Below are 14,527 nucleotides of genomic sequence, written 5' to 3' on the forward strand. Positions count from 1 at the left end.
TTCTGTTTTCTCTTGCTGCTTTCAGGAGTGTCTCCTTGTCTTTGAGTTTAGAGAGCTTGACTATGATATGTCTTGGTGTTTTTCTTTTGGGGTCCACCCTTCCTGGACTACGTTGGGCTTCTTGGATGTCTATCTTTTCGCCCTTCAGGATGTTAGAGAAATTTTCTTCAAATAGTTGTTCGACTATATCCTCTGTGGACTTGTGTGACTCATTTTGTTCTGGAATGCCAATAATTCTTAGGCTATTCCTCATGTTGTCCAACATGAATCTTAGACTGTCCTCTGAATTTTTTACCCTTTTTTGGGTTTGTTCTTCTATTTTAGTGGTTTTGAGAGACTTGTCCTCCAGCTCACTGATTCTTCCTTCCATCTCATCTATTCTACTCCTCTGCCCTTTCAGGGAGTTTTCTATTTCTGCTATTTTGTTGTTGATTGTTCGGACCTTTTCCTGTATGTTTTGGATTGTTACCACTGCTGTATTTATCTTGTTTGATTGTTTCTGTTGTGCTTTCCTGACTTCTTCCTCATTTTTCTCAACTCCATTGTAAAGTGTTTTGAGACATATTATAATCATTTTTCTGAATTCTTTCTCAGGTATCTTCAAGGCCTGCCCTCCTTCCAGCATGGAGAGAAGGTCTCCTTCTGGTTCATTTGTCTCAGATATTTTATCTTTTTTCTGGACATGTGCCGATATGGTCATCTGCTTTTGCTTCTTGGGCATGTTTAATGTTTATCTGTGGCCCTAATAATTAAGTATGTGTTTTGGTAATTTTTCATGTTTTCTGAATACCTCCAGGAATATGTGATCAGGATGTGGTCTTCCCTTTTCAAGCTTCTTATTGCTTAACTCAGAGTAACTTTTTTGAGCCTCAGTTGGGCCTGGGTCTCAGTGGCGGGCCGTTTGGGCCTTGGGCTTGTGGGTTGAGCCTAGGGTGGGCAGTTTGGGCCTCTGGGGCCTTGGGCGTCAGCGACTGGGCTGCAGGAGGGTTGGGCCTTAGGCGGGTAATTTGGGCCCTGGGCGGGCGGGTTGGGCCTCTGCGGGCCTGGATATCAGCGACTGGGCTGCAGGAAGGTTGGGCCTCGGGCGTGTGTGTTGGGTCTCAGGGGCACTGGGCCTCAGCAACCTGGCTGTGTGGCGGGCTGGGCCTTGGTGGCCCTGGACCTTGGTGGCGGCGTGTATGTGATTTGGGCCTTGATTGGGCCTGGGCCTTTGTGACCAGTCTGTGGGTAGATTGGGCCTCAGTGGGCGGGCTTGTGCCTTTGGCGTTCCTGAGTCTCAGTGGCTTGGCAGAGGGCTGGTCTAGGATGGGGTTGTAGAGGGCTGGGGTTATGGCTGGAGGGAGGTAGTGTCTGTATTTGATGTCGTAAAGAATACCTCTCTCGGTCTCTCTGCCACGTGGGTACCCCAATTTTCCTGATATCCATGCAGATATCCCTCTCTATTTGTTCAGCTTTGTTATCCTTTTCTCTGGAAATGCAGCCTCCTAAAGTGGGGTTGCTCTAGCCCTGCATTCCAGTGTCTGCAGGGGGCAGAGGCACTTGCCAGAGTGGAAGCAGGAGCCAAGTGTGCAGGCAGGCAAAAGCTTAAAATGCCTGTAATTCATCAGCAATTTGATTGTTTAAAAAAATGAGTTCAGACTGTTGAAATATAAGGTGTTTGTTCAAAGGCTGTCTGTCTGCTAGACAGAGGTTGCATATGTGTGATTCTGCCCCTTTTCACCGGAGACTTCCCTACCTGGGTTGCCTGGTCAGGGAAGCGTCGCGTCACCACCTGTTGCAGTCATTTAAAAATTATTTTCAGTATAATTTCACTTGCATTTAGTAGTAATGATATTGTTCAATGATTCCCACATTCTATTGGGTCTCTCCTCTTTGGAATGAACATAAATATGGATCTCTTCCAATTGATTGGCCAGGTAGCTGCCTTCCAAACTTCTTTGCATAGATAAATTAAATCCTCCAGTGCTGCATCAGTTTGTTGAAAGATATCAATTTCTATTCCATCTATTTCTGGAGCCTTGCTTATCGCCAATGCTTTGCTTTCAGTATGCTTGGAATTCTTTCTTCAGTATCCTTAGTTCTAGATCATATCCTCCCTCTTGAAATGAAGATTGACTGTTTTTTGTTGTTTTCTTTAATATAAATTTTTTTTAGTACAGAGACTCTGTGTACTTTTGCCATCTTTAAAAAAAAAATTTTTTTTTTTGAATTAAGTGAAATTTAATGACATATCAGTTTACATTCAACAAATTATATACCTTATTTCATCTCAATGACTACGATTCCACTCCCTGCAACAATTATCCTGCATACTCTCTGTGGCTTCCCATTTTCATGTTATAGTTCACAAATGAACAAAGCAAAAATGTTTGTACACATGCAAAATAAAATATATATGCATTTAAATGTGCAAAGTGCACATTCTGCAAGCCAACCTGTTGCCCTAAGGTACATAGCGTAACTTAAGTCTGTGGACTTGGACTTGCAGTTGCTCTGTCTCCCCATGCCACCACCTCTGCCAGTTTCTGCTGTTGCCACTTTTTTCTAGGTAGGGATCTCATCTCTGATCATGCTCTTCCTTCCATGTGGTCCTGGGTTTGTCAGTTCCTGAGATGAAAGATTAACTAATCCCTACTTTTAGTTACACATCTACAATTACAGTTGTGACAATTACAGTTAATCCTGGTAAAAATTACTCACAACTGAATGATAAAATCTTAATCACCATCACCGCCCCCCATACCCTTTCACCACATGCATCTGGAAAAAAGAAAACTTTTCAGTTAGGTTCTACCTAACCCCCTCATTTTGAAACTAAGCACAAGAATCCTTCCATTCCGGTTGGAATTTTGTGCAACTGCTCCCATAAGCAAAAGTCCAGTTTATCAAATAGTATCAATTTATACTTGGTCACAGTATCAAACATCTTTATCTTCATCTGTTTAAGTTCTGGTCAGCTAGCCATGCAAGCTACTATCTATAAATTTGGAAGTTCACGTATGCCTCCCTATACTTCAGACCAGCTGGCTGCTTCACTCTCAGCTCTAGCCTCCTGTGGCTAGGTCAGCGCCCATGGGCTCAGGAGTTGATACAGCTCTTCTTCTCTCTCACCTCAAGGTCAATAGGTATTAATGGAACATGGCTACACTTAGCCCATATCTTCATTGCTGCATTACCCCACTTCCACTCACAAGTAGACTCAGGGGTCACCACTGAGCATGCTAGACTGCTTGTGGGTTCCCTTCTAAGTTTCAGTCCTAGAAGGGGTTTTCCCCTGATGGGCTGACTTTTCTTGCCTTGATGCCTCCAAAGCCAACAGCTTGCTTGAAATTCAAACAGCCAAGCAGTCCACTTTTTGTCCTGCAGGTCTTATTTTGATTAAGAATCTAGCAGTTCTGGGTTGGTCTGCAGGTCTTTTCAAGTCAGAATGTCCCAACTCAGAAGATTCTGGGTGGAACTCAGGGTGCCACCTAAGGCCTTATACTCTACAAAGGACTAACAAAAAGCCTATTTCCCTGGAAAAGTTGTAACTCCCCTTTTAGTATATATAGTCACTTATAGACTCTAGATGGGCTTATAAGCTTTCTGTAGTCACAATTTTCAATATTCATTTCTATCACACACGAGTCTCTATTATGCAAAAATAGGCAGGGGAAACCAATATCCACAAGACAGTCAAACCCAAACATTTTTTCCCCTTCTTTTACCCATTCAACCTATGTCTCAATCCATGTATCGTTTCATAGAACTCTGTTGTTCCAAGGTTGTGTTACATCACTATTTATCTCTATCCCATTTAGCCCAAGCATACCGCGGTAAGTCTTCCCCTATCTTCATTGTTCATTTGCCACCCTGCCTTTTCATGGGCATTACCATATGCCTCCTTGTATAATGCCCTTCCCATCACCTAAGCTAACGTGTCTAGGCAGTGAATTACTTACTTCCCCTACCTCCCACTCCTGGTAACCATCCAAGAGTATTATTTATTTTAGTATAGAAAGCTTTTCTTAGAATCTTCGTGGATTTTCTTTCACTTGATTTGATGTGAAAGGTGTATTACATTTCTCTAAGGTTTACCCTGTAATTTATTAATTTCTTCCCCAACTAAAACAGTCTCTTTTATCTTGAAATCTGCTTGATTTCTTCACTGTTTGGTATTCTGTAACTATGCTTTCACCTCTTTTTGCTCTGTAGTTGTCTTCATTATAGACATATCTCTGATTCCCTATATTAAGTCTTGTAATTTTGTTTTACTCTGGATATTTCTGTATCTGGATTGATTTCTGGGTGGTGCTGCTATGTATGTTAGTCTTCGGTTGTTGTCTGTGGTTGTTGGTTCTCAGTCCAAAGGACTCCCTTTAGTATTTTTTGGTAAAGTTTGCTTGGTTTCTATAAATTCTTTCAATATTTGTTTATCTGGACATGTGCTCATTTCGCTGTCCTATCTGAGGGACAGTTTTACTGGTTATATGATTCTTGATGAGCAGTTATTTTCTTTCAGAGTTTTGTATATGTCTCCCCATTGCCTTGATGCCTGTGTGGTTTCTGCTGAGAAGTCAGACCTTAATCTTTTTGTTTTTCCTTTGTAGGTTCATTTTTCCTGAGCTACTTTCAGAATTCTTACTTTGTCTTTGATATTGGAGAGTTTGATTATGAAACGTTTCGTTGATTTTCTTTTGGGGCTATATCCTTTTTGGGTTTGTTCAGCTTCTTGAATACTTATCATCTTATCTTTCATGATGTTAAAGAAAATTTCTTTCAGCAGCTCTTCGATATCTTTTCTGTGCTTTTCTTTGTCTTCCTGTTCTGGAATTTCAGTCTCTGGTAGGCTGCTCCTCTTCATGTTGTCCCACATGAATCTTAGGCTTTCTTCAGATTTTTTTATTGTTCTTATATCTTACTGGTATTGATAGCTTTATCTTCAATCTCAGTCATTCTGGCTTCCATTGATTCAGTTCTACTCCGCTGCCCTTTTGGTGTATTGGTACCTTAGTATTGACCTTCTGGATTTCTGTTTTCTGGTTTTGTATTGTCTCCAGTGTTGTATCTAATTTTGTTTGATTGTTCCTATAGCATTTTTCTGAATTCTAACTTGTTTTCCTCAGTATTTCTGTGAAACATTTTTATGTACCTCAATATCATTCTCCTGAATTCTTTTTTTTTTTTTTTTTTAGGTAGTTCCATTGCCTTTTCTTCTTCTAAAACATTTTGTAGCTTTGCCTATTGGTCGTTTGTTTGAGCTATTCTGTCTTATTTCTTCATGTGAACAGGAATTTTCTGCTTTCTAGTATTGTGTTGTTGTTTTTGTATTTGTATTAAGTTGATTAATGTATGTTGGTATATTCTTGGGCACGAAACTACCAGCTGCTCCGCGGGAGAAAGATGAGGCTTTCTACTCCCGTAAAGATTTACACCCTCGGAAACCCTGTACAGGGTCGCTATGAGTCGGTTCCGACTCCACGGCACATAACAACAACAACAACAACACCAATTGCTTCCTCGTGGGTGTGGTCAGTAGATGAACTTCTCTATTAACTGTTTGTACAGTTCAATTCAGAGTGGCTTTAGCCAATGATGCTGTGGTGTATAGCAGCTTATATTGACTTTTAACCCCACTGGTGGGGTTGTAGAGGGTACAACTCTGGCTTGGAAGTATGGCTGCAGTTGCTGTTTTCTGTCATGTGATGTAATAAGAAGGAAAACGAATAAACATAAAACTGCCAATGCAGCGAAAAATGAGTCCGTGGCTTTCTCTCCACCAATAAGCAGTGTGCTGTGCCACCTACTGGCCTCTTGCCTTAACAGCTGTCTGAGAAAGTTCAAAATCATGATGTTGTGTTTGGCAGGTCCACAGAAATTATCTGCCTCCTTCCCTTCCTTGTTTTTTCTCTCCTTTTTCTCTCTCTACCCTACAGGTCTTTCAACCCCCTGTCCTAGTGAGAACCAGTCCAGGGCTGGTCAAGGTTAGCTTTGCAGATTTGAATTGTAGCCTGCCCTATAGTGGGGTTATTGTATATAGCTCCTCCCTGGGGATCAAAACCTCCAAGTGGCCCCAACCTCCTGGATTGCAGCAGATTCCCTAGGGTTGTACACTGGTCAGAAGAAATTTAAATTGTACCTTTGTCTCCTTGGGCCACAGGTAAGTTTTGTACAACATGAATATGTTTTCTCATCTCTAAAGCTGTTCATAAACTTTAAACATGAATGCGGCAGGTTCACTCAGCTGTGCTACTTATCAGTCACCTTGTCTCTTGCTGTGTCTATCCAACTCTTTCAGGAAGGACTCAATCCACTTTTCTATCCTTTCTCCTGGAGCTCAGTGTTCTAGGACCATTCTTGGTATCTGTCTTGTCTGGTTTTCCGTATCCTTGCTACAGAGAACCTGGGGAGCCTTTCTGTCTAGTCTGCCATATTTCTCTTCCCCCTTCCATTATTTTACTTTTTTAAAAAAAGTTTTTATTGTGAACTGAGTGATAGTTTACATGGGAGAACATTGGCTTTACACCATCGTTTTATTGCTGTGATTCCAATCTCTTCTGTGCATCATTTAACAGTATTTGCTTCTATTCCCTCTGTTTTTTTTTGTTTTGTTTTGTTTTTTTGAGGGGGGTTTGGTGATAGAGGGGTGTACACAAAAACACTCAGGAATATATAATAATTTATACAACCAAAGGGCACCCTCTGCAAGCCTGCCTTCTGGCTGCCAGCACCCTGTCCCTCTCTTTCCATGAGTCCGGAGTCCTCAGCTGCTCCCTCTCTCCATGTCCTGATTTTTTTCCTCCATCTCACTTGTTGCTGCTTCTCTGGATAGGGTCCCACATTCCACTTGTGTTCTTCTCCCTTGATGGTCCTAGTGTCCTCTGTTCCTGGACTGTAGGATTAACTACTCCCCTCTTTTTGTTACAAAACTTCTACTTTTACAGTTGTGAAAGTTGCAATTAGTCATGATAACACTTACTCACTATTGAATCATAAGAATCTTATCCCCATCTCCTTTCACCAGGCCCATCTAGACAAAATGAAAACTATTCAGTGGGGACTCTACCTTCCCCTGCACACTCTGAAACTAAACTTCCTCTTATAACCTTGTAAGCCAGCTACTTTGTGCCTTTATTGCCCCCTCATTTTAGATAGCCAATGTTTAATTTGCCTGTCCTTATCTACCCTGTATACAGAGGGAATAGGATTGATACTTGATATAAACCATCTTCTTTTGATACTTTATGTATCATTCAGTATTTGTCCATAGACTCCTCCAATATTGCAAGTCAAGTCTTGAAATCACATTACATATTGGATTGCTATCTGCCAGGTCAGCAGTTGGAATCTACCAACCAATCTGTGAGAGAAAGATGAGGCTTTCTGTTGTCGTAAAGATTTACAGCCTTGGAAACCCTATACGTTATACATAGTACTACTGTCAGTTGTAGCCAACTCCATGGCATGTAGCAGCAGCAGCACTCCTTGGAGATCCCCATGAGTCTTATTATCAATCTTTCTCTACATATAGGAGCTTCACAGTCCAGGGAACCCAGGTCCAAAGGATGCATCCCTTCCTGGATCTTCTTTCTTGGTGGATGGGTCCCTCTTTCTCTGCTCACTTTTCTCTTCATTTATGTCTCAAAAGAGATTGCCTCAAGATACAACCTTATCATGGAGATTGTGTCCTGATAACCTCATTTACATAGAATTGAGAACTTAAAACATATTGTGTATTTACATCAGATGAATGCTGATCTTATCAGAGCTCAACACGGACCTTGTTAGCTCCATCTTAACTGTTAATCCACTGAAAATTCTGCTTTAGCCAAGTGTACACAAAATGTTAATTATTACTAAAAGGATGAGTTGTTTTGTAGAGTAGGCACCTCAGTATTTTCATTTCAGTGAGTGGTTTTACACACCACTGACTCTACCTAGTATTGAGCATTCTCAAACAGTAACCCTGTGAATGAAATTTTGTTCAAGTTGTTTTCAGCTCATATTTACACATTTTGGGAATCCTGATGTTGTCTTGTAAGATAAGCATTGAATTACTAGCTGCAAGGTTATTTGGGACAAATTACAAAAAGGCTACATCAATATAAATGGATTTAATACTGCTTGACTTTTGTGGTTTTCATTGTTTTCTGAAGTTCTTTAAGTTGGTGCCATTATTTGGGTGGAAAATTGGATTTTGTGTCAGTGTGGACCAAAATCAAGAGAGTGAGCTAACACTGACTTTTTGGGTATTTATTGAAATACACTGGATGTACGTAGAAGAAAGGATGCATCATGAAAGATGTTGGTAAGAGTGGTCTTTGCAACAAAACAGAATAGACATTCCTAGTATTGAATGAATGATGATTGTTAATAGTGTTGTGCCTCCAATCTGGGCTGCTGTTTCATCTATTTTGCTTTTCTAGATACACTGAGAATCTGTAAAGTAAATTATTAGTCTTCAGTAAAATTTCTAGTACTTAAAATGTCAAAGCAGTAATGTACCTAATGACATTTGACTTAATTCCTATATTTTATTATTATTAAGCTCATCTTAAATTCTGAGAAGTGCTTGCCATCCCAAATTATCCCAAAACTTGAAGTTTTGTATATTTTATTAATCAGTGTGTATGTGCACACAGTGTTTTGTTTTATAAACCTATGGTAATGAATTAACATTTAAGAGATTAAAAAGTAACAAGTTTTAGCTGTAACATTATGCCAAAAATTATTTCAGACATGTGAGATGCAAAGGACAAACCTAAGATTCTGGGACAATTAGATTAACGTTTTTATTGTGTTATACAGTAAAAGATTTTCTATATGAAAAGCTTAAATAAAAGATCTTATACATGAAAAATTCAATGGCCTTAAGAATTAATGGCCTATAGATCTACTACTGGTAGAATACTCGAAGTTTGTTGTATGAGAGAGTGTTTCACATCTCACAAATTACCTGATGAAAGACTTGCTAATATCATTCTTTTATTCTGAAATCTGACTTATCTTAACTGATATTTCGCAATTATGGCAGTAGTCAAAAATCTTTTTTTTTTAACTATTAAAATTACTTATATATTAACATTGCATATTTGGCAGTAATGAATGTTGAGTTGTGAATTGAGAACAACGCTGATTCTGATGGCTTAAAGTTATGTGTCAGCTTGACTGAGCCATAATTGTTGGTAGTTTGGCAGTTGTGTAGTGATGTAATTTGACAGTTACGTAATAATGTAGTCATACTTCATTTTGTGATAACACTGATTTGTTATCAGTGGCTGTGTGCCACCGAGTCTGTTTTGATTCATAGTGACCCTTTATAGGGTTTCCAAGCCTGTGAATTTTTACAGAAACAGAAAGTCTCATTTTAACTCCTGTGGAATGGCTGAGGGATTCAAACTGCTGAACTTGCGGTTACCAGCCCAACGTATCACCCACTATGCTACCAGGGCTCCTGTTAATATTTTCATATAACAATCAGATTTTAACACATATCAACAACTAAGGGGTTAGTGTAATGGAATTGCTTTCATGTTGATAAGAGTGGTCCTTGTGTAAATGGGCAGGCAACAAAACAGAATAGAAATTCGTAGTATTGAGTAAATGATTGTTAAAATAGCTAGTGTTTTTCCTCCAATAGGGGGATAGTCTTTCAATTAGCCCATTTGGGAAATGAATGTAATTTCACTGTTCATAAAGTCTTGATAGTTTTGAAACTATATTATTATAGTCACTAAATACATGTATATATAATTTTTGGTATGAAGGAATGAATATGTATGGGGCACTTTTCAGGATTTAGGGTGAGTGTAATAATTTGTAAATATACAACTATATGATAAATATATTATATGTAATAAATATATTTATTTGTCAGGAGGTTTGTTCCAGGGACAGTTGGCAATCTGGATTTAGACATGGATAGGTAGAAATGCAGATTATTAAGTTTAGGGCCAAGTTAGAGTCCCAGAACAGTGAAATTCAGAGAATGAGGGCAGCAGATTTGTATCAGACAACCTCTGCAAGAATCTACTGAACCCTTCAACATCTGAGGTGATATAACTGGAATCGGATACTTTGCAAAGAAAAAAGCAAGAGATAAGGAAGTGAAAGAAGCAACCCAGTGTGAACATCTTGCTCATTAAGACATCTTTTTGTACCCATAACCCCACCCCTTTCCTGTCTCAATCTTTTTTGTTGTTGTTCATTTCAAACTTGAAATGTTTTGTTTTCTTTTTTTTTAATTTTTTAAATTAATGTTTTATTGTGAATTATATTATAGTTTACATGAGAGAACTTTAGTTTTACATTCATTCCATCGTATATCATCTCATTGCCATGGTTCCAGTCCCCTCCATGCATCATCCACCAACCAAAGGGTATATCCTAGATACCCGCCCCCTACACTCCCCCCACACCCCCACCTCCTCCCCCCAGTTTTCTGCCCACAGTCCCTTTCCTTCTCTGGATCCAAAGTCCCCAGCCGCTTCATCACTCCACGTTGTCTTCTCTGTCTCTTCTCAGGCATCTCTGTTTCTCTGGGTAGGGTCCCGCTCTCGGCTCTTCTCCGTTGATGGTCCCAGAGACCTCCGCTCCTAACCTGGAGAATTAATGTCTGCCTTTGCATTTCCAACCCATATAATCTGTCCTGAATAGCATTATTCACTACAGTATCACGAGTTACCCATCTGTATTTCCTTTCATCAGCTCCACCCAGACAGACTGAATAGTACCCACTGGAGATTCTACCTTCCTCCATGCTCCCTAGCACTAGGTTCCCTCCTGAAAGCTTGTAAGCTTGTAAGCCAGTCACTTCTTGCCTTTGTAGTCCCCCCCTCCCCATTTGAGTATCCAGTGACCAAGTTTCGTGCTGTAAGGATTTGTTCCTTCTTTTGAGTTGCTGCTCCATAGGTATAGGTCAAGTTCATCAGATTGTATCAGCTCATTCTTTATTTTTTCCCCCCCTCTTCTTTCCTTTCCTGGTTGAGCTCCGATCATCCAGTGATCCGGTCCAGGTCACGTGGGTATCATCTGCAAGTGTGGGCGCTCCTGTGCACATGCCCTCTCTTCCCATCAGCCAGTAGCTCCACTCTCTTCTCAAGTCCTCTGTGGCCACACCACTGACTCTGGGCCCAAGAGTCCCCAGGTCTCCTCACACTGCTTGCCAACCAGGTCCCCAACTGGGTCCACAGAAGTCCACTGAACATTGTAGGGCTTAGCTTGCCGCTTCATTGCTGCTTTTACCGCACTTCCCTCAATCGGTGATGTGTGTGGTCACCAATCAGAGTGTGCATTTCCATTGAGTCTTAGTCTTGGAAGGGGGTTTGCATTGAGAGGACCTGGCCACTTGCCTTGATATGTTTCCTAGGGAAGTGATTTGTTTATTCTTGTAGTAACAGTCCATCTGCCTCCATTTTTCGTGCAGGTCTTTCTTTCAAGAGGTATCTTTTATTCTTCTAGCCACTCCAGGCTGGTCTGCTCGTCCTTTCAAGTGGAGATTTCTCATCTTTGGAGATCTGGATGTGGTTCCAGTTTCAACCTATAGTTTTATGTATTGTGGAGGCTCTGCAGGAAGCCTCGTTCACTGGGTGTGCTGTGGCCCAATTTAGGTATTCCAATCAGTCATAGGCAGAAGACGGACTTACAAGCCTTCTGGTGTGATGTTTCTGACTATTCCTTTCTCTCCCTGTCCAGTGTCTACTCTATATTATAATGCTTGGGAAACCAAGATTAAACAAACAAACAAACAAAACAAAACAAAAAACAGTCAAGCATCTTAACATGATCCGCCCCCCCCATTCGAACCATGACTCAATCCCTGTATCTCAGAGCCCTGCAGTTCCAAGGCTGTGCATATATCATCCTTTATCCCTGTCCCATTTAGCCCTTTCGAACATACCCAATTGTTCTCCTATCTGCCCCGTTTCTCTACTTTCTTCTCCCTCCCTGTATATTACTCCCCTCCCCAGCACCCAGGCTCTCCTGTGTCCAATCCCCGCCCTGCGCTCCACCCTCCTCTCTTCCCCCCACCCATCACCAACTTCCCAACAACCAACAAAGACTTCCCCCTACCCCCCTTTAATATAATTTCTTTTTCTTAGTCTTTTACAGTAGTGGTCCTATGCAGTATTTCTCGTTTTGTGACTGACTAATTTCACTCAGCATAATGTCCTCAATGTTCATCCATGTTATGCGGTGGCTTGCCACTTCCTTGTTATTCCATTGTGTGTATGTACCACAATTTGTTTATCCATTCTTCAGTTGATGGGCACTTTGGCTGTCTCCATCTTTTTGCTATTGTAAATAGTGCTGCTATAAACATTGGTTTGCATGTATCTTCTCGTGTTGTGGCTTGTTTTTCTTGTGGGTAAATACCGAGTAGAGGGATCACCAGATCATAAGGTATTTCTATTTTCAACCTTCTGAGGAAATGCCATATTGTTTTCCAGAGAGGTTGGACCATTTTGCAGTCCCACCTGCAATGCAAGAGTGTCCCAGTCTCTCCACATCCCCACCAGCATTTATTGTCTTCTCCATTTTTCATCTTTGCTGTTATTGTTGGTGTAAGATGATATCTCATTGTTGTTTTGATTTGCATCTCTAATGGCTAGTGATCGAGAGCATTTCTTCATATGTTTGTTGGCTGCCCTGATCTCTTTCTTAGGGAAGTGTCTGTTCATATCCTGTGCCCACTTTTTAATTGGGTTATTTGTCTTTTTCTTGTAGAGGTGTTGCAGTTTCCTGTATATTCTGGAAATGAGTCCCTTGTCTGATATGTCATTGCAAAAGATTTTTTCCCATTCTGTTGGTTCCCTTTTTACTCTTTTGGTGAAGTCTTTTGATGTACATAAGTTTTTAATTTTTAGTATGTCCCACTCATCTAGTTTATCTATTTTTGTTTGTGTGGTTTTCAAGATGTCTTGTAGTCCATGTATTCCCATCATTAGTGCCTTCACATATGTCCTGAATTTTTCATTGATGACCTTCATAATTCTGGGATTCACATTTAGGTCCTTAATCCAAGTTGAGTTGGTTTTTGTATAAGGCATGAGGTGAAGGTCTTGTTTCAGACTTTTGTATATCATTTTCCAGTTCTGCCAGCACCATATGTTGAAGAGACTATCTTCTCCCCATGGGATATATTTTGGTTTTTTGTCGAAGATCAATTGGCTGTATGTAGATGCGTTAATTTCTGGATTCTCGATTCTGTTCCATTGATCTATGCACCTTTCATTGTACCAGTACCACGCTGTTTTGACCACTGTAGCCGTGTAGTATATTTTGAGGTCAGGGAGTGATAGGCCTTCAACCTACTTCTTGTTCTTAAGCAGCGCTTTGCTTATCCTGGTCTCTTTCCTTTCCATAAAAAGTTTGTGATTGCTTTTTCCATCTCTTTGAAGAATGTCGTTGGGATTTGGATTGGGATCGCATTATAAATTGCTTTGGGCAGTATTGACATTTTCACAATGTTAAGTCTTCCTATCCAGGAGCATGGTACATTCTTCCATTTTTGTAAGTCTCTTTTGGTTTCTTGTAGTAGTGTTTTGTAGTTTTCTTTGTATAAGTCCTTTGTTTCTCTGGTTACATTTAGTCCAAGATATTTCATCCTTTGGGTGACTATTGTAAACTGTCCCAATCTTTTGAGAAAATTGGTTACTTCTCTAACCTGGAGTTGTGAATGTGTCTGCAGATTTTACCTATTCCATCAGGTTTCTGGGTCTTTTTGGTGTAATTGGTCAAGCATTGGGCTGATAACTGTTAAGATCAGTGGCTCAAACCCACTAACTACTCCCAGGAGAAAGATGAGGCTATCTGCTACTGTAGAGATTTACAGTTTTGTTAACACTGTGGAGCAGCTTTACTTTACTGGTTATGAGTTGTACTCTACTTGATGGCAGTGAGTTTAGGTTACTTCTGTCAGAAATTCCTGCTTTATGCATTGTCAAAACAGTGTTACTGTGGTGTAACTACTGATCTTGATTGGAATGTCTTGTTAGGTCTTACAAGGAAAGATTTAAACCTGTCGTCAGGTTCAAAATGAAAATGTTTCATTTTATTTCAATGTTGTCAAGTGCCATCAAATTGGTTCTGACTCATAGACCCTGTACAGGGTTTCCGAGGAGTGGCTGGTGAGTTTGAACTTCCAACCCTGCAGTTCAGACAACCTTGCAGTCTAGTGCATTATCCCACAGTGCCATACCAGGACTCCTTTATTATGTATGATAAGAGAAGTATTTCCTTCCTCCCAATTTAAAGACAATTTTGTTACTAGTTGAGTAGTTCTGCTGGGAGCTTTGGAGCAAACTAGTTTTTTCTACTTGTCACATTATAATAAAATTCCTATCATAGAGCACAGTTCTGTGATTTTACAACACTCATGCTTTACAAACTTCTTTTCAGGAGGGACAGAACACAGGTCCCCCACCCCTGATACCAGGCCTAGGGCAGCAGGGAGCACAAGGTCGCATCCCGCCTCTTAACCCTGGACAAGGACCTGGCCCTAATAAAGGTAAATATCTATTTGGTTGGAAAAGAGATTATATTCTGT

At 40.4% G+C, this 14,527-nt stretch overlaps 1 protein-coding gene across 2 annotated transcripts in view; it reads left to right on the forward strand.

Moving 5' to 3' along the window:
• The window catches only part of WDR33 (WD repeat domain 33), a 131,578-nt gene that overhangs the window by 100,359 nt on the left and 16,692 nt on the right, over positions 1-14,527 (forward strand). For both annotated transcript variants that reach the window (XM_006876200.1, XM_006876201.1), the window contains exon 16: positions 14,380-14,488. In XM_006876200.1, the coding sequence (XP_006876262.1) occupies positions 14,380-14,488 (109 nt within the window). The remainder of the gene's footprint in view (positions 1-14,379; positions 14,489-14,527) is intronic.

This window comes from Chrysochloris asiatica, unplaced genomic scaffold, assembly GCF_000296735.1.
Source record: "Chrysochloris asiatica unplaced genomic scaffold, ChrAsi1.0 scaffold00363, whole genome shotgun sequence".
NCBI classification, from domain to species: Eukaryota; Metazoa; Chordata; class Mammalia; order Afrosoricida; family Chrysochloridae; genus Chrysochloris; species Chrysochloris asiatica.